The sequence below is a fragment of the Aulonocara sp. 'chitande type north' Nkhata Bay genome, linkage group LG11 (assembly GCF_057382095.1).
Source record: "Aulonocara sp. 'chitande type north' Nkhata Bay isolate Kocher_YH1m ecotype deep benthic linkage group LG11, A_spYH_male_GT1.1, whole genome shotgun sequence".
In the NCBI taxonomy this organism is placed as follows: Eukaryota; Metazoa; Chordata; class Actinopteri; order Cichliformes; family Cichlidae; genus Aulonocara; species Aulonocara sp. 'chitande type north' Nkhata Bay.
Genome location: NC_141354.1, coordinates 37,246,911 through 37,270,992, shown reverse-complemented (window position 1 = coordinate 37,270,992; position 24,082 = coordinate 37,246,911). Strand labels below are relative to the sequence as shown.

The 24,082-nt window shown below is 41.8% G+C and overlaps 2 protein-coding genes across 3 annotated transcripts; one reads left to right on the top strand and one right to left on the bottom strand.

Annotated features, from left to right (window-relative positions):
• glrx3 (glutaredoxin 3) lies at positions 1-1,555 on the bottom strand. The gene has a single exon (XM_086312467.1). It carries the CDS (start codon positions 1,495-1,497, stop codon positions 523-525), a length of 975 nt encoding a protein of 324 aa, XP_086168593.1. The 5' UTR covers positions 1,498-1,555; the 3' UTR covers positions 1-522.
• On the top strand, positions 1,031-23,355 carry bag6 (BCL2 associated athanogene 6). 2 transcript variants are annotated; one of them, XM_086312466.1, is made up of 25 exons: positions 1,031-1,679; positions 4,565-4,652; positions 4,746-4,863; positions 5,829-6,043; positions 6,302-6,373; positions 7,490-7,612; positions 7,701-7,906; positions 8,029-8,161; positions 9,158-9,358; positions 9,441-9,531; positions 9,917-9,967; positions 12,261-12,607; positions 12,683-12,755; positions 13,381-13,727; positions 14,148-14,415; positions 14,525-14,694; positions 14,890-14,943; positions 15,756-15,864; positions 16,003-16,127; positions 16,744-16,878; positions 20,766-20,822; positions 20,923-21,147; positions 21,385-21,492; positions 21,585-21,731; positions 22,824-23,355. In XM_086312466.1, the coding sequence occupies exons 2-25, from the start codon at positions 4,572-4,574 to the stop codon at positions 22,917-22,919; spliced, it is 3,552 nt and encodes a 1,183-aa protein (XP_086168592.1). In that variant the 5' UTR covers positions 1,031-1,679; positions 4,565-4,571; the 3' UTR covers positions 22,920-23,355. The 2 variants fall into 2 exon arrangements, with proteins under 2 accessions (XP_086168592.1, XP_086168591.1); XM_086312465.1 differs by having other exon boundaries at positions 1,032-1,679; positions 9,441-9,663.
• Positions 23,356-24,082: the final 727 nt, after the last annotated feature.

Genomic DNA, 24,082 nt, shown 5'->3' with positions numbered 1-24,082 from the left:
TTGTTTTAATTTTTAATCGTAATCTTACTGACAAACACGCATAGCTTGTTAACAGAGTGATCCTTGCACAGAGCTTAAAAACAGCTTGGAGGAGAATGTGCAGACAGGACGGTGTGAACAGTGAGCAGCTGGCCCGGGTAGGAAAATAAAAGTTTATATAACGTACTGAAGCGTGAGGCTGTCAACACTGGAAGGAAAGCTATAATCCCAAAAAATGCAGATATTGTGAACTAACGTCATTAGTTTTCCAAGAATCAGACAGCAAGAAGTATTTACTTAAGTGAATTTCTAGTAGCCCAACTTTCCAGTAATGACCATTACCAGAAAGGAAAACAGATGTAAATTCTTACTGTTGACAGCAGTTTCATTTCTGTCTGTAATTATAGTGAATCTATCCCCCTGCTACAATACAATTAGTTACTAGAGAAAATTTTGACCCTTCTGCAGGGTTACTGGAGCTAATCTGGATATGTGCAGCAGCTTCTTGTTCCCTCCCTCAGATGGCCAATGCAGATCCATCTACTACTCTCCTTTCAGGACTGATACCAGCTCTCCACTCTCCTTCAGCTCCTTGACAATGTCCAAACCACCGATAAGCTCTCCTTTCACGTAGAGCTGAGGGTAGGTTGGCCAGTTAGAGTAAGTCTTGAGCCCCTGCCGCACTTCTTCATCCTGCAGGATATCAAAGGTGTCATAATCCACCCCAGTACCGTTCAAGAGCTCCAGTAACTGCCTGCTGAAGCCACATCTGGCAGCCTCTTTCTTGCCCTTCATGAACAGCATGACTGGACTCTGATTGATGATGGTCTTCAGTCGGTGCTCTAAGGTGACAGCCTTCGGGCAGGTGTTCTCCAGCTCTCCGGACTCAGCCAGTTCCTTCACTATGTCCAGTCCTCCCACCAGCTCCCCGTTCGCATACAGCTGGGGGTAGGTGGGCCAGTTGGAGTAGGTCTTCAGCCCCTGTCGGACCTCCTCATCGGACAGGATGTCGAAGCTGCTGAACTGGATTTTGTGCTCTTTCAGCAGCGCCACTATCTGTCGGCTGAATCCGCAGCGGGGCTCCTGGGGTGACCCCTTTATGAAGAGCATGCAGGGGGCGGCGTTAAGCAGCTTCTTCAGCCGCTGGTTCAGATCTGCGCCGCTGCCCTCAGCGGCTCCACCGGGACCCTCGCTCACCGCGAGGCGCTGCACTTTCTTAGTCAGTTCCGGAGCGTGGGCCCCGTCCAGACTGTCCACTTTCTCTCCCCCCTTGAAAAAAAGGAAAGTGGGGACGGAGGAAATTTCATACTTCTCCGACACCTCCGGGACCGCTTCCGCCTCCAGCTTCACGAACGTAGTGTGCGCATGTTCTTTGGCTAGTTCGGCCATCACCTCGTTCATTTGGCCACACTGAGGAGCCCACGCCGCTTGGAAATGCACCACGGTCAGGCATTTTCCAGCTTTGGCTAAGAAATCTTCAAACTGCTGTTGGGTAGTCGCCTCCACGAGGTTCGCCATTTTTCTTTCCTTTCACCCTCTGCACGCGCAGTGGTTCCGGTGCCGCCTAGACGTCATATCCGCGTAGCCTGGCAGTTTCTGGCAAGTACCAGAGAAGCTACAGGGAAGTCGTTTGCATGCTAGCTGATGATAAGAAAACAGCTGCATACACTGGATACGTCGAGAGGATAGTAACTTTTAAGGTAACTGTTTAACGACACGGACTTAATTAAAACTAAATTTCACACTGTCTCGGATTGCTATGCTAATTTTAACGTTCCGTTTTAGTAGCATTAGCTAGTTAGCTCAAAGTTAGCTTCGTTCGTGACGTCTGCCAGGTTTCCAAATTAAGCAAAGCTAATTCATGCTAGCAAACCTTTGGCGGCTAAGTAAGCTACTGTTACATGTAATTTCTGTTAAATAGAAGTAGAGTCAAATACCACAGTTCTAACAGTTAAATTAATAAAAGGCTTAAATAAAGACAATGCAGGTCGGTGTCTGGCCCAGCATGAAGCAGCCTCGGTTCCTCGGCTAACTACTCAACATTACGATGTTACCGAGCACGCAAAGTCCAAAACAACAGGAGCAAGTGTTTAGCTGATCGGACTCAGCTGTTTCCTTCGGTTTTACATCGGTGGTTTGTACAAAAAATCGTTGCATGTTTTTGTTGTTGGTTTTAAGGAACATGCAACTGAAGTTTTCTGCACCTGCGGGTGGCACTACTTTCTTTATAAATTCATATTCTGTGTAGTTGTCAAGACAAGTAAGATGGTGGCGAAAAAATATTATTTAGGTAAACATTTCAAACGAAATGAGAGGGGAAAACAAGACACACCTTATCCTTACAACCATGGTATAAGCATAATGCATCTTCTGCTTATTTTCAAGGCTTTGCAAATCCGGTGATAATAACTAGTTTGTTAATACGCATGAAAATTATAACATACTTACATGACATATGACACTGTGTTAAAGTTTAACAACAATTAACTCAAAATGCAGAAGTAGTGTCTGAAAAACTATGGAGTCCCAATAATCCAGTAGCCTGTAAAATCACCCTTAGCATCATTACATTGAAGTAATGGTTTTCTGTAAGACATTATCAGTTTCTCACATATCTTCTCCTACGTGTTACATTGTCTACTATTACCATGACCTTGATCACAAAGCATGTGTGTTATGTGTAAATGTGTCCTTTGAAATAGGGCTGTTTGATATAACGATATATATCGGATGACGATATAAAAACGTCTATCGTGTCATTTTACACTAACGTTTGTTTCGTGGTGTCGCAAAATAAACTGTTTACGGCAATATTTTTTTTCATCGTTTTGATGGTCACTGTATGGCTATATTAATTTCTTACAATTCTCTCTTTCTCTTATATTTAATATAACCACACTATAGACGGACAAGCGCCTGTTTTTATGCGTGTCCGCTTGTTTATGTTCCACATAAACCTTTCACAATAAAGCTCAAGATCCTGTTGAGACTTTTCAAAATAAACCGAATCACGTGAAAGAGCAGATTATTTACGAATGAGAAGTAAAAAAGCTAAAAATAAATAAACCTTAGACTCAAACGTTAGTCTTTCTGAGATTCACAGAATTTACAGAAAATGTTACATTTTTGTGATTTATATCGTTATCAACGATAGAATTCTTATATCGGGATATCAGATTTTGGTCATATCGCACTGCCCTACTTTGAAAAACTAAGTACACACATGATTCAGTAGCTTATTGAAACACCTTTACCAGCATCAGCTTGAAGTAATCTTTATCTGTATGATATTATCAGTCTCACTCTTCTTTACATATGGTTTGTGCTTCAGTTCATTGAGATAGGCAGGCATTCATTTATACAAAGCTCTCCTGTCAATTACATCAGATTGCAGTATGAACTTTAGATTTTGTTTTGCTCATTAAAACACCTTGATTCTTTTCTTTTTCAGCTGTTCTGTTGTAGACAAGAGTTAGTTATTGAAAAGATGCCCTCGTATTTGTCTCTAGAATACTTTGACATACAGAGAAATTTATGATCCACTCACTGACTGCAGGTGCCCACATCCTAGACTGCAAAACAAGCCCAAAACATCACCCCTCCACCACATGCTTGACAGTTGGTATAAGACGTTTGTGCTGATATGCTGTGTTTGGTTTAATCCACTGCCATGTGTATTATGGCCAAGTATCTCCACAATTGTCTTGTCTGTCCAAAGGACACTGTTCTTGTAGTTTGTTCAGATGCAAGTTTGCAAATCTAATTGTGTTAGAGAGAGATGGCTATGGCCATTTTTGTCAGCTTGTTCAGTCTTTTAATAAATTTACTATCATGAACTTTAACATTTAAAATGATAAGTGAGGAAACGGTATTTTGCCACATTAGTGCCACAACATCACCAATAAAGAGGAAAATAACTGAGAAAACAGTAGTAGAGGAAAAATTACTGTTAATAAATAAAATAGTTAAATATTGTTAGTTATTATTACAAGAGGATGCACATATTTTTGAAAAGAAAAGTATTGTAGTTAACATTTTATGGTGGTTTTGTTTTTTTTTAGTTTTGCTATAGGTCGATACAGTGTTTTGCTTCCTTATGTTCTACATTTCTGAATATATATATTTTTTACCTATGAGTTACAACAACCACAATATTTTGTAGCTATTTTGATATATTCTTTTTACATTTTATAGACCCTGTGAGTAAACATTAACACATTAATTGAGAATAAACATTATAATTGGCCATAGCTGTAGGAGCAGTACCAGTTGGTAATTACTGGCTGGCACATCAGGTTTTTACAGACCCTTTGAGTCAGCAAGAATCAAATGACAAAAGATATGTTTGTGATAATTTAAGTGAGAGTCTTTGTTTTATACTGTAAATTGTCCTAATTAGTCCCAAATGTTCCATTTGACATCTCACAGAGATGTTTAAAAGTAGATGTTTATGTTAAGAAAGAAATATGAGAGGATTTCAAATCATCAAAGTGTTTAAACTCTCACATAACAGTCATCATATTTACCTTAAGAATCCAGTTTCAGCTGAGCTATAAACACTGGAAAATACATCTTTCTGTTACAGGAACACAATGGAAGAACAAACTGCTGACATAGAGGTGACGGTGAAAACATTAGACTCCCAGAGCAGAACCTACACTGTTGGCGCTCAGGTAAGTACACGCATTGCAAACTCAGGAGGAAATTCTCAGTCTTAGTTCATCTTTCCTGTGGCGTTACTCATGTCTGTTCAATCTTTGTTGTAGCTGACGGTGAAAGAGTTCAAGGAGCACATTGCCCCATCAGTGGGTATACCAGTGGATAAACAGAGGCTGATCTACCAGGGCAGAGTGCTGCAGGACGAAAGGACTCTGACAGACTATAGTAAGCAAATAAAGAATGAAATGCAGAACTAGATTGTCACTTGTTGGTCTTTGTACTTCCTCTTGGAAAGTAGGAAATTTGTTTTTTGGGTATTTGGTATTACACAGAGAATGAATTCTTAACATTTTGGTTACACTTGGTTACAGATAAATTTGAATTTACTATGGTGTTTCAAGAGTTGCTGCTGCTTTTTAAAAAGATTTGTGTTGATGATGTGGGCCATTGCTGAAAAAGAATGTAACAGCTATGTGTAATTAACTGCAAGATGTATTTGGCAGAAAATGAGTGTCATTTTGATAATCAGTTACAATGTTCTCCACAGAATCCAGTCGTATATGATAAATTATATGTTGGTCAGTACTGGTCTTTTATGCTGAAGAGAGCTCAAAGTGAAGCTGTCAGTTTAGCTGTTAAGCTACAGTCCTATCCCCACTTATGGCCACAAGCTGTGAGTAGTAACTGAAACAAATGGCTGAAATGGGCTTGCTCTAAAGGATTTCTTAGAAATGTGTTGAAGAGCTTCATCACTCAGGAGGGGATCAGAGTAGCACTGCTACCCCTCTGCATTGAAAGGAGCCAGTTCAGGCATCTGACCAGGCTGCGTCCTGAGCGCCTCTTAGGTCAAATGTTTTTGGCCTGTCATAGCAGGAAAAGGCCTCCAAAACAAACCCAGAATGCACTGGAGAGATTTTCTTTTTTTTTTTTTTTTGGCTTGAAAATGCCCTGATGCCACATGTTCCCCCCCAGAAGACATGGAGAGGGAGAGGACTGGGCTCCTGGTTAGACTGCTACCCCCCGACTCAGACAAGCATCATATCTATCTAGTAGACAGTCGAGCAGCTAGCAGAATACCTGGGTAGTGCATTCAAGTAGAGTCTCCGTGTTAGAAATGCGATTTTTTTTTTTTTTTTTTTTTCTTGAAGTATGATTGGAGATGTGTAACTGTATATGACTCTCTCTACCAGATGTGGGTGGGAAAGTGATCCACCTGGTGGAGCGAGCGCCCCCTCCACCCTCACAGCCCGGCTCAGGGTCAGGAGGCTCTTCAGCTGAGAGTGGGCCATCTTCTTCCTCCCAGGGAACATCGCAAGTGCCTCCACACGATCGCAACGCTAACAGCTATGTAATGCTTGGCACATTCAACCTCCCTGTCAACATCATGGATCCCCAGCAAATACAGGTTGGTCTGCTTTATCTTCTCAAGTTATACTTATGGTCCAATGTCACATGCAAAGGTTCAGATATAACCAAAGGGTGATGAAAAGCAACTCAGAGAACTGATGTTATTATTCCATTACTGATTACTACTGATTATTATGACATGTAGCAGAGAGATCCTCTGCTTTGAATTTAACGTCTATATGCAATATTCCCTCTGTTGGTTTCTCTTAATAATGTTTTCATTTTGGTCATTCTATCCCTGAATCTCTTCATATAGATGTCAGTCCAGCAAATGGTGTCCAGCATGGGAGAGAATGCCAGGAATGCCAGAGTCACAACCAGCACTGGGGTGAGAGTTTGCATGTTCTCCCTGTGTGGTACACCGCCTTCCTCCTGCACCCCCAAATCATGGATGTTCAATTAATAGTTGATTGACAATTAGTCAGAAATATAAAAGTACAGTCCTAATCCAAAAATTTTTGGTAACTATGTAAAAATGTAAATAAAAGCAGAATTAAATAATTTGCAATTTCATTACATATCAGAATGTTAAACTGAGAAAATGTTTACTCGTTTTAAATTTAGCAACAACATGTTTCAGAGAAAGCTTAGAAAACATGGCCTTGAAATCTAGGACTATGTTACTGCTGTGGAGGATTCCCTCTTCTTTTAACAAGAGTCCATAAACATCTGGGAATGAGGAGACTAGCTGCTGCAACCATGCCGGCTCATGTCATATTTTTTTTAATGGTTTTCTAATGGTTTTATTTGCTGAAAGGCCTGAACTGCAGACAGACCAGTTCAGCACCTGGAACTTCCTGCTATTAAACCTTGTTGTTGTAATACATGCAGCATGCAGTTTAGAATCATCTTGCTGAAACAGGCTTTCCCTGAACAAAATGTCATCTGGCTGGAGGCAAATGTGTCTAACACCTGTATATACTTTTCAGCATCATGATGCCACAGGCACTGATGCAGCCCTGTGATGCTGTTCTCTAATCAGTTAAACTAATTAGTTGCAAAATGTTCCTCCAGCTGTCTCTTTTTAGTACCATTTACTTTTCCAGCCTTTTTTGTCCCCACTCAACTTTTTTTTTTTTTCATTATTTTAACAACACATTGCTGCTGCTAAATTAGTGAATATTTTCCATGAAATTGTGTCTCAGTTTGAATATTTGATGTGTTTTCTATGTTCTGTTATGGATAAAGTATGGGCTTAAGAAATGTATTGCATTCTGTTTTTGTTTACATTTCACACAGTGTCTCAACTTGCTGGAATTGGGTTTGTAGATGTAGTGCTTAAAGCATATAAAGTAAAACCACGTATGGTTAAATAAGGCTTTTAGTCTAAAGCATTGTAACTGTAACATTGTTTTAACTTCATCCTAATGATGCCATAATAGTACACAGCTACACACGACACTGAATTGTTTTGTTTATTGTCACCTTTCCTTCTTTGTTACAGAGCAATGGGTCTGTGAATGTGCACATTGATATGGACCAGCCAGTGCAGAGTGAGCCAAGGCTGAGGCTGGTCTTAGCTGAGAACCTGCTGAGGGACATCAATGATGTCATCCAACGAATGGAGGTGAGCACTTATCCCCCCCAAATACCTCAGTAGAGAAACTCTGCCTTTCTCAGTAACAGTTCTGTTGCTTTCTTGTGTCGGTTTTCAGGGTCGACCAACTGACTCGTCCTCTCAAACAGAGACAACCGATGCTGCTGCTGCCGCTGCTCCCCCTCCTCCATCATCTTCCTCCACCACCTCTACTCCTTCTCCCTCTGCTCAGCCCATGGACACCTCCCCACCTCCAACAACTCCCCCACCTCCACCCTCCTCTTCAGCTCAATCTGAGGGACCAACACCGCAACCTGGACCCAAGTGAGACAAAATCTAGCTTGCTAACTCAGATTTCTACAAAGGTCAAACTGTGCATTTATTTCTCTGTATGTCTCCGTCATGATGTGTAATTCTAATTAGTCTGCCTTTCTTTCCTCTTTCAGTCATCCCAGCCCGGCTGAACTGGCAGAGATGCTGTCTGAGCTGCGGAGGGTTGAGGAGAGACTGCAACCATTCATCCAGAGAGCTCACACCATCCTCGAGACAGCCACCACGGCAGAATATAACAACAATACAGTAGGATTCAAACAAAAAACAATTTACTGGAAATCTTTACTATACATTGTTAATCAGTGCTTTGTATAACAGATGCTTTGATACTTATAAATCCTTGTTTAGACGAATAACCAGGGATGCATTGGTTGACCAAGCGGGTGTCCTTAATGTTAGACACTGGGGAAATGGATCATTGCAGCTATCACTGATGTTAACCGGTTTACAATTAAATGAAAAACTGTAACAAAAACAACAAAGTGAAAACAGAATTGAAAATACTGCATCACCAATATTTGATCTAGCTTTTTGAGTCAGGATCAGACTGATAGCTGATCCAAATATCAAATCAGTGCATCCCTATGATGAAAAATGTAAATTGTAAAATGTTTTTGGGTGTTTGTCAATATATCCGGGTATCCCATTTAAGTACAGTGTATGTATGGGAAACACTGCTGATACTAAGACTTCATATATATGATAGATGATTAGTAGTAACATTGACTAAAGTAAGTGAAACCTGCAAGTTACTTTAAACAGTCAAAAACCCATAACTCACTCTGCTGACTTCATACTCAAATGTGGTGTCCTTTAAAGCTCCAAAATCGTCCCTCTCTTCCTCTGACAAGTGCGTCAGAGTTATGCTAATAAATTGCAATTAGACAAACAACAAATTAAAAAAAGAAAATGATTAGAAACTCTGGAGAAAATAAAATAATTATATTGACACATCATCATAGAAATAATACGAATAAGACTAAAATAAAATTAATAAAGAAATGTTGGATAAAGTACACTAAGAAGATGAGACATGACAGAATAACATGTAAAGTATTCAATAAGCTCTAATTGGTTAGTAAAGTAATGCTCTGGTAGGTAGAATGTAAAGATTTCAAAACCCAAACAATAAAATAAGTAGAAGCAGGTAATTAAAAATAAAGTAAATGTGATCTCTATACAGTGTCCTTATATTTGAGATGAGGTAAGATTTCAACAAGATTGGTTTCTTTCCTGCTACAGGAGAGAGAGGAGGACCAGCGAACACTCGCCCTGACGTGGGAGTGTCTGCGTCTCCTTGGTAACACACTAGTAGCTCTCAGCGACCTGCGATTGAACCTAATGAGTCCCGTCCCCCGTCACCTGCATGTAGTCCGGCCATTTTCTCATTACACCAACCCGGTCTCCCTTCCTGGAGCTATGCACCACCACATCCCAGTGCAAGTAAGTGAATGGAAGCAACTTTAGTCACTAAAGTGAAAATCTCTTAGGAAACCAGACTGACTGCTTACGTCTTCACCAACAGATGAACCTGGGTGCCACAGTGACTGTTGCGGCTAACAGCACTGAGGGACAAGCCACGCCCACTCAGCCGACCAGCCAGGCGGAACAGGCAGGTCAGGGACAGACCTCCCCCACACAGACTTCCCCGTCCAATCAGCAGGCTGGACAGGGACAGGCTGGCCACCGGGTCATCAGGATCAGCCACCAGGCAGTCCCGGTGGTCATGATGCAGATGAACACGGACGGTGTGTTGTCCCCTACCCGCCACTGATTGAATGCGCCATTCAAGCTGTGTGTGTCTGTCACTGCACTGGAGTTAAAGTTCCACATCTGCACTGCTGGCTCAAGCAGAGACCTGCAGAATGGGACTTTTAACTCGGGATTTACAAGCAAGATGGTCTTTCCAGTGTCTGTTACACAATGGCTCTGATAATGCAAATGTTACATTCATGAAGAGTCTGACCAGCTTTAACTGAGAGTGTTCTTGTTTGTGTGCAGGCCCAGGTGCAAACACGGCAACAGCTGGACAGCAAATGACTGGACAGCCAGGTATAGCATGTTTAAAAAATACTGCGTACGGCATTCCAGTGTCTTCATGTAAAACAGGTGTCAAACTCGGTTTCACTCAAGTCACACCAAGGGCTGGACATATATAGTTTACTGGCATGTTTCATTCATGTAAATTCTTCAACCATTCCACAAAAAACACCTATTAGTGTTACCGTATTTTCACGACCATAAGGCGCACTGTGCTAAAAGGCGCAGTCTCAGTTATGTGTGCCCTTACTATATTTAACACACACATAAGGCGCACTGGACCATAGGGCGCATACAAGTACCGTATGCGTATTTAAAAATAAAGCGGGAGCAAACCTGAGTTCGGTACCTTACTCACATTTCTATTGCCGGTAATCGTCATCATCAACAACACACAAGCATACAAGTGTGCGTATTTAAAAATAAAGCAGGAGCAAAACAAAGTTTGGTACTCACATTTTTATCATCAATCAAACCCATCGAAGTCCTCATCCTCTGTGTCTGAATTGAACAGCTGCGCTAAATCTCCATCAAACATGCCAGGTTCACTGTCTTCACTGTCAGAGTCACTTTCCGTGCCGTGCGGCTCCTCGGAAACGATGCCAGCTTTTGCGAAAGCTCGAACAACAGTGCCAGCAGACATGTTAGCCCAAGCATCTACAATCCATTGGCAAATTGTGGCGTAACTCGCCCGGCGCTGCCTTCCACTCTTAGTGAAACTGCGTGGAAAAAACCACCTGGTCTCCTTACATACACCTCCCTCAGCCAGTCTTTCATCATTTCCTCATCCATCCAGCCCTTTTCATTTGCCTTAATGATGATTTCTGCTGGAAACTTCTCTTTAGGCAAAGTCTTTCGCTTAAAAATCACCATAGGCGGCAGTTTCTGTCCATTAGCATGGCAGCCAAGCACAACAGTAAAAGAAGACTTTTCATACCCCGTTGTGCGTATCGCTACCGTGCTGGTCCCCTGCTTCTCCACAGTGTGACTCACCGGGATGTCAAAAGTGAGCGGGACCTCGTCCATGTTTGTGATGTGGCTGGGTTGGATGTTTTTGTCGCCGATGTGTTTGCTGCAGTAGGAGCGGAAGATGGCCAGCTTTTCCTTATAATCCGCTGGAAGTTGCTGCGCTACCGTAGTCCTGGTCCGGATGGAAAAATGGCACCGTTTCATAAAACGAAAGCACCAAGACGGACCTCCTTGGAAATGTTCAATGTTCATCTCTTCAGCTAGTGAAACCGCTTTTAGCCGAATGGTGACCGTCGAAACGCTTCTCCCGCTCGCGCTTTGCTCGATGATCCACCGCTCGAGTCTTTCCTCCAACTCGGGCCACCTCGCCTTATGTCCGCGGAAACTCAGCTGCGTTTTCTTGACCTGCCGGAGCTTGTTTTCCAGCTTCCTCCATTTGCGAACCATCGATTCGTTAATCTTAAATTCTCTCGCCGCTGCTCGATTTCCATGTTCCTCCGCGTAGCTGATGGCCTTCAGTTTAAACTGTGCTTCGTAAGCGTGTCTCTTTGCCATTTTCAGGGTTGTTAAAACAACGATGTCCTGTTCTTTTATACAGGTATGTGCGATTGTCCCGGTATATACGATCAACGCCCACACTTCACCCTTTAACGTTCTCATGGTGTTCTCTACTACGTCCTCCTTACAACACATACGGCGCACCGCGCTATAGGGCGCGCCGCACTTTTTAAAGAAAATCTAAGACTTTTAAGTGCGCCTTATGGTCGTGAAAATACGGTAATAAAATTTTATTATATTTCATCTAACTAAACTTATCCTGCTCTAAAAGCAAAGTCATAGCTCATGAATTTTGTTGGATATATTTAAATCTTATGTGCCCCGTGTTTTAGTTTTTTACATGGCTGAACATCACTTCTCATTGGTTTAGGAAAATAAACAAAATCTGTGATCATGAAATTAATCCGTAAATTTTTGTGCCAGAAAACTGTCGCTGGAAAGATATAGACTCGCTGGTCTCCTACCTTGAGTGTTAAGTTAACTAGCTGGCTGAGACAGCAGAGACTTTAAACTGTTTAGGTTTATGTTCGCTACAGAGCTGTTTGGGCCAAAGTACTTTTAAAACCTAAAGTGAAAAAGTACCAAGAGCTGGGGTTGCCCACATGATGTAGAAAAGCTTTCTGTCCGCTTAATTTTTTTCCGTCATGCCGCAGTTCAAGTGGGATACTGAATATTGTTTTGAGAACGAAAGCCTTCGTTTGCTAACTGCTGAAAATCCTCTAAATACACTAAATTAAATCATGTGATGCTAATTCCCTGGCGTTTGTTTCACTCTTAGGTGCCCTCCCTCCTGATTTTATGAGGAATCTCATGCAACAAATCAGCCAATATGCTGCTGCCGTAGCAACCAGCGCCGCCACCGCAGCTGCCACCGGCCAACCAACCCCACCGCAGCCTACCCCTCCCAGCTCCACAGCCAGCTCCTCTGCCACGACCACATGCCCTAATACACCCAGCACCACTCCTACCGCTCCCCCGCCACCACCCAGTACTGGCCCCCAACCCCAGGCACGGGTTGTCTTCACCCGACCCCCGTTTGCACCCAACATGCCCCCTCCTGCCTTTGGTACCCGGGGAACCACCATAAATGTGAGGACTGCCATGCCAGGCCAGCAGCCGGGACAGGTGGGGATAATGCAGTGTGATGATTTCCATGAGATATTTAAGCATTATCAATGAATAATAATATGTTCCTCACAGGCTTTCAACCCCGCTGCTCTCAACCAGATGATTAGTGGACTGGTTGGACAGCTGTTGCTCCCTGGACAAATGGGTGAGATGATCTACTCAGTAAAGGAGACATATTAAACGTTTCTTTTCCTTTGTACTCCTGGATCTGTACGATGCTATCTGGGGTGTTTTTGTCAGGGTCAGGATCAAAGACATTTTGAGCAGATATTTCAGTGCATGCAACACTTTTAAAAGGCTTCAGAGTCTCAGTCATGTAGATGCTGTGTTCTTAATAAACAGACAACATCATTACTGCATTGTTGAAATTGGCAGACTACAATTAAAGACAGATTCTCTATTGTTTTACTGTTAAAAGTGCACAATATTACTTCAGATATTTTTTTAAACTGTTTGGAAAAAATAATTAACTATAATGACCTTTATTTAAATCTTCTTTTTATGAGGGGCAGCCAATCAAACCAAAGTTGGCTTAAAGAGAAGATGACATTCAAGGGGAGGAGTTAAAACAGCTTTTTCCACACAGGATGGATTGAAGGGTTCTTTCTCTTAGATAAGATAAATAAGCATTATTTTGAACCGTAAATCATGCAAAGCTACTTTAGTAAAGTTCATTAGTAAAAATATGCAGGCATATGTTTCTGTTAACATAGTCTTCAACAGTATTTTAGTTGTTTGTTTAGATTTTTTTGTTTGTTTGTTTTTTGCAGCTGGTCAAACGGTCACATCCTCTTCTTCCTCTACATCCACACCCACCTCTTCTTCCTTTTCCTCCTCTTCTCACACCTCTTCATCTTCCTCTTCCTTTTCCTTCTCCACCTCGGGTCCAACACCACCTCCTGCTACAAACACTACTGCTGCCACCCCGAACCAAAACGAGACCAACAACAGTGAGCCCCAGCCTCAGCAGATGCCTTCAGACCTTGGCCAGCTTCTAGGTTCTCTCCTGGGGGTAGCTGGCGGCACTGGAAGCGGTGCGGCGGGGAACCCTTCAATAACTGTCACCACGTCTGGAGTCCCAGCCTTCATCCAGGGAATGGCTGAATTCATGCAGCAGGTAAGTGTTCCTGTCTTTGACAAGTGTGCACACAATGCACTCCACATGCAAATTACCTTTGGATTTGATCTGCACTCTGTTGTGCAAGAAATGAATACAAAGATGGAGGGATTGCCTTGTTGAAATATGTCCAAATTTAGATGATTGGAAACTGAATATATTCAAGCAAAAGAGCACTCAGAGAGCACAACTCTATCACCTCGATCTCTATTGGCTGTCAAGAGATTCCCGTCAAACATAAGGAGGAAAAAGGTTTTGGGGAACACACATAATTTTAAATGAGTTCTTATTCATCACAATATCTTCCAAGGGAACGGCTGGTAGCAAGTGAGTCATGTGCAGTTCTTTCCATTTTCACAAGAATCAGCTGCATTTAAACTGTCACTAAACCCCAACATATTGTTTCCGCTTTATTTCTAGGCCTCCCAGCCCATCTTTTCACCACCCCCTCCTCCCCCTGGTACCACTCCAGCACCCGGGGCAAGGCCCAACCCAACACCTAATCCTGGTGCAGCAGCAGCAGCTGAAGCCCTCGACCCGGAGCTGTTCACGGGCATCGTTCGCGGTGTCCTCAGTACCATGATGGGTTCTCTGGGCCAAGGTCAGAACGACACGGAGAGTATCGCCCAGTTCATGCAGAGGCTGTCGCAGTCAACCAACATTTTCATCAGTCCCGAGGAACCAACGGGTAAGTAATAACCTGTATTTACTTATAATATCAGATACAGTCTCATTTATATATGTTGTCTCCCTCTTGATTGTGTACATTTATTTTTTTTTTTGTATCGTGGGTCCAGGGTTCTTTGGGGAGCTGCTGATGTTGGTGTGTCAGACTTTCACCATGTCCGACCTGGTGATGTTGCTTCATGGTCAGCACCAGCCTCTCAGCCGCATCCAGCCACAACTGGCCCAGTTCTTCAACCAGAACTACCTCAACGGCAGAGAGCCCACCGATCAGAACATTGCTGTCAGTACCACTCACCACAATCTGTATTATTCTTAGAATGTTGTTGGCAATTTTAGAGGTACTTCACAAGTAGACGCAGCTATTTTACTTCATAACATATCCCTCATTTTTGTTGGTTGTTTTATGTTTTTGTGAACGTGATCAATAATTGATGTTTTCTTTCCTTCTGCGTGTTGTCTTCTTTTTCTTTCACAGGCTGCTGCTGACAGTCTTGTCAATGAACTGGAGGAATATATCACTGAAAGCTTTGTAAGTCCTGCACTTACTCTCTTCTCATGACAACAGGATTTGATCAAGCACATAATTTAATTCCATAGATTGACTTTGCACATATCTGCATCTCATGCAGCCTGCAGATATTTGTATTAAAGAAAAGTTTTAAAAATTGTCATGTATGCTGTCAGTTTGAAATCCTTAAAAAACGATAAGAATATGAATTTGACCTTACACAAATTTGGAACCGGACACCAAAATCATTTCACCTGTTTTATTTATTTATTTTTTTTAAACTGTCGAGGGAAAACATCGCATGCGTAACATCCATCAGAGCTCAGGCTGTGCTCGACTTTGACTAATATTAATGGGCTATTTTGTCTGATAGGCAAAGCAGATGTGAAGTATATAAAACTACTTTAATTTGCAGTAGATGAAGGTAGACAGTGTTTGGAATTGCTGATAGTAGCAACAAGTATTGAACTGGTATTCAGACTCATCAGTACTGAAGCACCTAGATGAAACAACTTGCTATCATAGCTAGCCTAGCTGCTATCGCGGATAAAGATTACGATTTATACCATTTGCATGTTTATGTTCTGTCTAGTCAGTCATGGCTGGCATGGCATGTAGTCTGGAGTGTTCAAACGAATTTTGCCACACTCAATGATAGGAAGATGGGATGTGATAACACTGTAGGTAAAACGTTAGTTGCTTGCAAACAGGGTAAGCAGCAGCAGACCTTGAGTCCGTTGCACAGCATTAGAGTAATAGCCAGTTATGTTAAAGTGCCATCTGCTTTTGATTGAAATACTTCTGAAGAGATCTTCTCCTTTGAAACCCAACAGAGAGAGTCTTCAGTCAGCGTGTTGGAGGGCGTTGATATCACCCAGACCAACATGACTTTCTTCAGACAGCAGCTGACTCGCATCGCCACACACATTCTGCGCTGCAATGGTAAACTCAACTTTAGCTCATTGTTTCCTCATTTTGTGTCGAACAGCAGCTTAAAGAGTTTATTTGTGGGAAATGTTATACTTGTAACTGCAATACATTCACTTTTTTTTATTATTCAATTTAAATTGTGTTTTCCAGATGAAACATTTGGGCCCCAGCTGTTACAGATGTGTAACCAGGCGTTGTTCGAGTGTCTTGCTCTCAACCTTCACTGCCTGAGAGGAGACCAGAGGGCTCTAACTGCTGTTATCAACCACCGAATTGTATGTACACAATTTCCACTCAGCAAGAAAAAATACTTATCACAAATGAAAGTAGTACATTTTGGTCAAAGAAGGTCAAATTTGGTGTTTTGTACAAATTCAATTTTATTTACACACATTTACAGGAGAAGTCACACAGAGGCGCTACTGAGTGCTTCTGACAGGAGACAGTTCCATTGTACTCTTATCTATATTTTTCTATCACTGCATCATCAATTAGCATCAACTAGTGTAAATTCTGAGCTATTACAGGTAAAACATACAGTTTACACATTATTTGAAACAGTTCAAGTTTAATATGGAGATCCACTGTTTAACAGTAGATATGAAAGTCAGAATTTAAACACACTTCAGAAGTACCGTACTGCACTTATTTACTCAAATTTTTTATTTAAAGTAATTTATGCAGAGAAAGTGTCATGTGCACTGTTATAAACTTAGAAGTAAAGAATGAAGAATTCAGCTGCTCTGTCATTTGATGTTAATAGAAATAGTCAGAGATATAAACTAAGAAAAGTGGTGTACTTTAACAATTTAAAGAGAGGATGTAACCTAAAAAGTCACAAAATACAGGAGAAAATGTGTCTGTGAGATAAAAAACTTTGTTTTGTTCCAGCGGAGGATGTCAAGTGACATCAGCCCCAGTCTGGTTAACTGGATGACCAGCATGATGACGATGAGACTGCAGGTGATTCTGGAGCACATCCCTATCACACAGGAGCAGATCCAGAGCTACATAGTCCACACACAGGTAACGCAGCAGACACAAACACACACACACACATGCATGTTAAATTTCTAATTCTCAGAATAAAATTGGACGTGATGGAAATTCAAGGAAAGCAAATCCCCATGCCTCACCTGCATGATGCAGCCGCTCAAGCTTCAGGCTGTTTTTGTAGTGTGTGTTTAGAGTTGTGTAACTGTAAATCATTTTTTGTGACTCACAGCAAACAAAATCCTGCAGTTACAGATAAATCTTTGCACGTTGCGACATATGTGTGCAGATCTGTACAAATTTCATGTAAGAAGACAGCCTGACTGAGCTATTACCAAACACGATATGAAAGATGGACACAGACACTGTGGTCATTGTGTAGAAGCCTCAAGCAGAGCATTTGCTGCTGTGTGTGTGACAAGCGAGGAGTGTATCTGATACATAAACCACACACCTGCACAGTAGCAGCTCATCACCCAATCCTGGAATACAGCAGCTTTATCCTCGTCTTTAACTTTAATTTGGACTTTGGACAAAGTGATCATCATGTTGTATTCAGTAAAAGTTGAGAATGGAACCATGAAGTCATCAGAGGTCATAGACTTCACTGGAAGCTCTCCCCCTGCTGGCCATGAGAAACAGTGCAGGCTTACTAAGATAATTAATGGCCTTGAACATCAAAAACATAACCATCTAAGTACAACATGAAACAAAACTGTGCAGCTAAATAGTTAAAATAACTTAAAATATTTTTAAGAAACTCTTCTGATATTAATAAAATCTTTCCAAGTGACATGAAGCAGATACTGACAAAGCAGGTCAGTCAAAAACTCTTTTCAAGCCTTTGCCAATAATTCATCTGCAATAAGGCAAGGCAAGGCAAGTTTATTTGTATAGCACAATTCAACAACAAGGTGATTCAAAGTGCTTTACAGAGACATTAGAAACAAGAACAAATAAAAAGCATGATTTAAAATTGATTAAAACAAGCAAATAAACTAACTAATTAACAAACAAACAAACAAACAAACAACAGTATATAAAATCAGAACAGATAAAATCAGAACAATAGATAAAATCAGTAGTTAAATGTAAGTTTTGAAATTTAAGCTTAAAGTGTGGATTTGGTGCTTTATTCAAATGCAGCTGAGAACAGGTGAGTCTTCAACCTGGATTTAAATAAACTGAGTGTTTCAGCTGATCTGAGGCTTTCTGGGAGTTTGTTCCAGATATAAGGAGCATAAAAGCTGAATGCAGCTTCTCCGTGTCTGGTTCTGACTCTGGGAACTGATAAAAGACCGGATCCAGATGACCTGAGGGATCTGGATGGTTCATACTGGGTCAGGAGGTCATTGATGTATTTTGGTCCTAAACCATTCAGAGCTTTATAGGCCAGCATCAGAACTTTAAAGTCTATCCTCTGACGGACAGGCAGCCAGTGTAAAGACCTCAGAGCTGGACTGATGTGGTCCACTTTTTTGGTCTTAGTGAGGACTCGAGCAGCAGAGTTCTGAATGAGCTGTAGTTGTCTGACTGATTTTTTAGGTAGACCTGTAAAGATGCTGTTACAGTAATCAAGCCTACTAAAGATGAATGCATGGACTAGTTTTTCCAGGTCCTGTTGAGACATCAGATCTTTTATCCTTGATATATTCTTGAGGTGATAGTAAGCTGACTTTGTTATTGTCTTAATGTGTTTTTCTAAGTTTAGGTCTGCATCCATCACTACACCCAAATTTCTCGCCTGGTTTGTGGTTTTTAGATGTATAGATTGAAGTTCTCTGGTGACCTGTAATCGTTTTTCTTTGGCGCCAAAGACTATTACCTCAGTTTTGTTTTTGTTTAGCTGGAGAAAATTGTGGCACAACCAGTCATTGATTTCCTCAATGCATTTACCAAGAGCCTGTACAGGGCCTCGGTCTCCTGGTGACATTGTGATATATATTTGTGTGTCATCTGCATAGCTGTGATAGTTTATTTTGTTGTTGTTTATAATCTGTGCCAGTGGGAGCATGTAGATGTTAAACAGAAGGGGTCCCAAGATGGAACCTTGGGGAACTCCACATGTGATACTTGTCTGCTCAGATGTGAAGTTACCTATTGATACAAAGTATTTCCTGTTTTCTACATATGTTTTGAACCAGTTTAGTACAGTTCCTGAAAGACCTGTCCAGTTCTCCAGTCGTTTGAGTAATATGCTGTGGTCAACTGTATCAAATGCTGCACTGAGATCCAGTAAAACTAGGACTGACATTTTTCCACTGTCTGTATTCAGACATATGTCATTAAACACTTTGGTCAGAGCGGTTTCAGTGCTGTGGTTCTGTCTAAAACCTGACTGGAAGGCATCGTAGCAATTATTCTGTTTTAAGAAGTAACTGAGCTGTTGAGAAACTGCTTTTTCAATGATCTTACTTAAAAACGGGAGATTTGAGATCGGCCTGTAGTTGTTCATTTGTGTCTTGTCAAGATTGTCCTTTTTCAGTATAGGTTTGATTACAGCAGTTTTTAGTGATTCTGGAAACACACCTGACATTAAGGAAAAGTTAACGATCTGTAACAGGTCTGACTCCAAAGTCTTTGAGACCTTTTTGAAAAAACTTGTTGGCAGGACATCTAAACAGCAGGAGGAGGAGTTCAGTTGACCTAAGATGTCCTCCAGGTCTTTGCTGTTAATAGGTTGAAACTGTTTCATGGTATTTAAACAGTTTTTTGGTGGACACAGTACATATCCTGGATCTGCTGTTGATGTACCAATTGCTTGTCTAATTTTTTGGATTTTTTCAGTGAAGAATTTGGCAAAGTCATTGCAGGCCATGGTTGAATGAAGTTCAGCTGCCACTGACACAGGAGGGTTTGTTAGCCTGTCAACTGTGGAAAATAAGACCCGAGCATTATGGCTGTTTTTAGTGATGATGTCAGAGAAGTAGGACCTCCTTGCATTCCTCAGTTGTAAATTATAATTGTGAAGTTTCTCTTTATAAATGTCATAATGAACCTGGAGGTTTGTTTTTCTCCATCTGCGCTCAGCTTTCCTACACTCTCTTTTTTCATTTTTCACCAGTGTGGAGTTTCTCCATGGAGACTTTTTCCTTCCAGAGATAACCTTCACCTTAATGGGAGCAATAGTGTCCATTACATTTAACATGTTAGCATTGAAGCTATTGACGAGCTCATTGACTGACCCTCTGGACAGGTCAGGTGTTAATGGGAAGACCTGGTTAAAAATTGCACTACTGTGTTCAGTTATACACCGTTTTGTGATCACTGTTGTTGATATATTTGTGTGGGCTGAGATTTTACTTTCAAAGAAAACACAGTAATGATCAGACAGGCCCACATCAGACACAGTAACCTTTGAAATGCTCAGGCCTTTGGAGATCAGTAGGTCAAGAGTGTGTCCTCTATTATGTGTGGCCTCTGTTACATGCTGAGTCAGCCCAAAGTTGCCCAGAGTGTTACTCAGGTCTTTAGTCCCTTTGTCCTGAGGGTTGTCCACATGAATGTTAAAATCCCCAGCAATAATTACACAGTCAAAATCAACACAGATCACAGACAGCAGTTCACTGAGGTCATTAAAAAAGTCTGTGCAGTATTTGGGAGGCCTGTAAACATTAAGAAACACAACTTTGGATGGGGCCTTCAGCTGTAAAGCCACATATTCAAAAGACTGAAAACTTCCAGGAGATAGCTGCTTACATTGAAATGATTCATTAAATAAGACAGCAACCCCTCCTCCTCTCCTGCTCGCCCTGACCTCAGAATCTGGTTTTACTGTCCTTGTGTGTTTCCTGCAGTGCAGAGCACATGTGCAACATGCAGAGAGAGCAGTCCCTCTTATCTGATGGCTGCTCCATATCACATTTCTCTGAACTGCACGTCTGAAATGGCTAATAAATATTAATGATATTCTTTCACAGAGAGATCAGTCTTCTGCAGCTGGTGGCCAAGAGCCTGAACAGGCACAAAGTGCAACGGTAAGAATGGTGTGCGAGAGTTCAGAGGACCTTAGTTTGCCAGTTCTGGTCCTGTGTTTTCCTTTTAGTTTCCTCATGGTTTTGTTCTCCACCTCCAAAGATCGGGGACAACCTGTCACCAGCTGCAGCCACCACAGCAGAGGAGGCCATGTCGGTGTCGCAGGAGACGAGGGTGTCATCACGGGACACGAGGGTGTTGCCTGGGGACCTGGGAGCCTCAGGAGGAGCCGTGCCATTAGGTGGCGACATGGCAGCGGCGGGAGCGGAGGGAGGGAGGGAGGAGTCTGCTGGAGAGTCGGATGGCTGGGCTGCTGCTGTTCCTCCTGTAAGAGCTCCCTCCCACCGCTTTTTACTGCTTTAACTGTCATCTTTTTCCTCCATTTGGAAAAAGTGTTTAACTCTTTGTGTGCCTGCTTTACATTTACCGTGTGCTGTTGCTGTACTGGCACTAGTTTTTTGCTTAGCTGTAGTGCAACACAGTAACACAGCTGACCTAAACTATGACTCTGTCCTTTCAGCTACTTCTGCTTAATCCTTATATTCTCTGTTGTCTTTGTTTTAGGAATGGGTTCCCATCATCAGGTGTGATATAATGACTCAGAGGAAGATGAAGGCTCAGCCTCCATTGTCTGATGCATATTTGCATGGCATGCCAGCAAAACGCAGAAAGGTAATAAAATCAGGTGCAACTTTTTGTCATCACGTAAGAATTTGGCCTCTCTCCCTTTTCTTTATGCTGCATGTTTGTGTGTGTGATTTCAGACAGGACAGGGCAGTGCGGCCCTCCTCTCCCTCTCTGATGCAGTGAGTCAAGCAGCCAGGACGGCCGGAGTGAAGCCCATCACCTCTGCTGAACGGCTGCAGGAAGACCTGGAGACCCAGGAGGTGAAGGAAGCTTATTCAGAACAGGTAACCACATCTTACATAAACTGGCAAAAATCAAGCAGAGGCACATCGAACATTGTTCATGTTCATACTTAGCGCAGCTTTCATAGATCTGGCAAACTGGAAAACTGCTGGGAAATCATGAGGAGGGCTTTTAAGAGCAAGGACAGGAAGGATGAGTGAAAGCACACCAGGATGATACAAAGGAAACTCACAGTTTAAATAATCCTGTAACATAATGACACTAAGATTAAAAATGTCCATCTCAATGCTAAACTATGGAGAAATGCAGCAGTGATGACTTGAATTTGTTTGACACAGTGGCTGCATCTGATCACACAGTTACAATGTCATGTTGTGACCCAGTTAATTGGCTTTCTAACGTTTTACAAGCTCACAAAACACTGTCTCAGAGAGCACCCTCTATGTTGCTGTTATGCAATTTAAAAACGTAACTGATCACAGGCCTTCTGGTGAAGAGGAAAATTGTGCATGCCACTTTTAGCAATCAGACCCCTGAAAATATTTTTCAGACCTCCCGGCACCAGAGTAGCTGCTTTTTTTCCTTTCCTGGTAACCGGCAATAAAGACAATTGTCCTGCAGGGTCAGTTCCTGCAGTTAGCACACACCAGTAAATTGGAGAGCTACTTCCTTTAGTAGAAAACTACTAGAGTGGTTAAAGCCGCTACTGCCAGACAGGCCTAGAGATGTGCTGGGAACCACACAGCACTAGGGAAAGATGTGTATTCTTCAATTAGTTGGTGAATGGTTGCTGGCACTCATTAGATGAAACTGGTTGCAAAGAGGTATACAGTCTGCAGTCACCTGTAGTTTGCTTGAAAGATGCCAATTCGTCTCCAAACACTCAGTAACTGCTAGTTAAATAGGAGTGACACTGTGACACGAACTGTAAACAGAGACTGTTTGCATTCAAAGTAAAAGTCTGACCTTTCATCACTCATCCAAGTCAGACTGTAGCTGAAGAAGTCACTTGGATGAGTGACAAAACATCACCTTAAACTCCACTATGACTGTAGCCTTTAGGGAAGCTGCTCACAGTCACACGACTGCCCGTTCACCTTCTTGACTGATGATGGAAGTCAATTGTTTTTCAGGTTAAAACAGACATCAAGAAACGAGTGAGGGAAGACCCGGATTTCAGCTCTCAGCAGTTCCCCAACGCACACAGAGCTTTCTCACCAGACTCATAATCACAAACACTGAAGCCGATTCCTCCTCCACCTGCTTTCCTTTGGGACTTTGATTTGACTACTAGTCAGCACAGCTTCACTCCCCGAACAGCCTGTCCACTTTTTCAACAGCTCTCTGACTAATGGCCTAGCGCTGATATGGCTACTTCCCTAGTGCCTATTTATTGCTCTGTTTTAGTCCAACCTTTGCTGACAGAATGTTCTTCACTGAAAAAGGTGTTTCACCAGATTTAAGTTAGACTAAATCTAGTCACTCTAGTCTTGTTTGCTTTCTTTTTCCCCCTCGTGTCGCTTTGTTCATGCGGAGCCTGAATCCTCATTATTTAGCGGACTCTGGCCTTCCTGTCAGTACTCTTGAGCACAGGAGAAGACTTTCATGTGATGCTGTTTGGTACATGAATGTACAGTATGCTTAATAAAAATCTTGATAATTACAGTACAGTACTCTTTTCGTTCATATTTTTTAAGGAAAGAAGTTCCTAAAGTATTAATTCTACACTACGAAAATACTAAAGAAAAATCCTGTTTTAAAAAGGTTTAAGTACACTTGAGTATGAGTTTAAGTGTATCAGTACATTATTAAGTTGTGTTAATGATAGCCACAAAGTTGAGCACTTAACTACATTTTGCAGAATGCAACAATTGTAATATTCATGAAATGCTCATTTTAAAAGGAACAACATTTACCAAGTTAGTAAATAAGAGAAAACCACAGATCAATAAAATAAATGTATTGTGACTAAAAGCAGACCCTAAAAGAAAGACACAACTTAGAAAACCTGATAGGACTGAACTCTAAAATCCAAGGTTAAAAGGTGAGTTGTGTAGTGAGAAAAACGGTAAGAGATATAATAACCTACACGAATAGCAAAAGTGCAAATACCCATGTGTCAAGAATGGGATTAAATGTTTTGTGTCCTTCAAACAGAACTGCTTTGTGGAAACTACCTGGAAAGTATTTACAGTATCATAAAAAAAACATAGCTGGATAGTGTAGTGGTAAAACTACACACCGGGAGGTGCAAGTTTGATTCCCACCCGGGGCGTCTGTAAGGGTCCTAACCCCCCCCCCCCCCCCCCCCCCCCCCGAGAACCTTAATAGACAACACTAGTTATTCCAACATTTGGAAGAAGGGACTTTCACAGAGCTATAGATTGATGAG

Coding starts and splice junctions, on each gene's coding strand:
- glrx3 (XM_086312467.1), bottom strand. CDS start 1,497: ATGGCGAACCTCGTGGAGGCGACTACCCAACAGCAGTTTGAAGATTTC.
- bag6 (XM_086312465.1), top strand. CDS start 4,572: ATGGAAGAACAAACTGCTGACATAGAGGTGACGGTGAAAACATTAGAC. Junction 14,944..15,755: donor AATATATCACTGAAAGCTTT/GTAAGTCCTGCA, acceptor GAAACCCAACAG/AGAGAGTCTTCAGTCAGCGT. Junction 21,148..21,384: donor GGGCTGCTGCTGTTCCTCCT/GTAAGAGCTCCC, acceptor TCTTTGTTTTAG/GAATGGGTTCCCATCATCAG.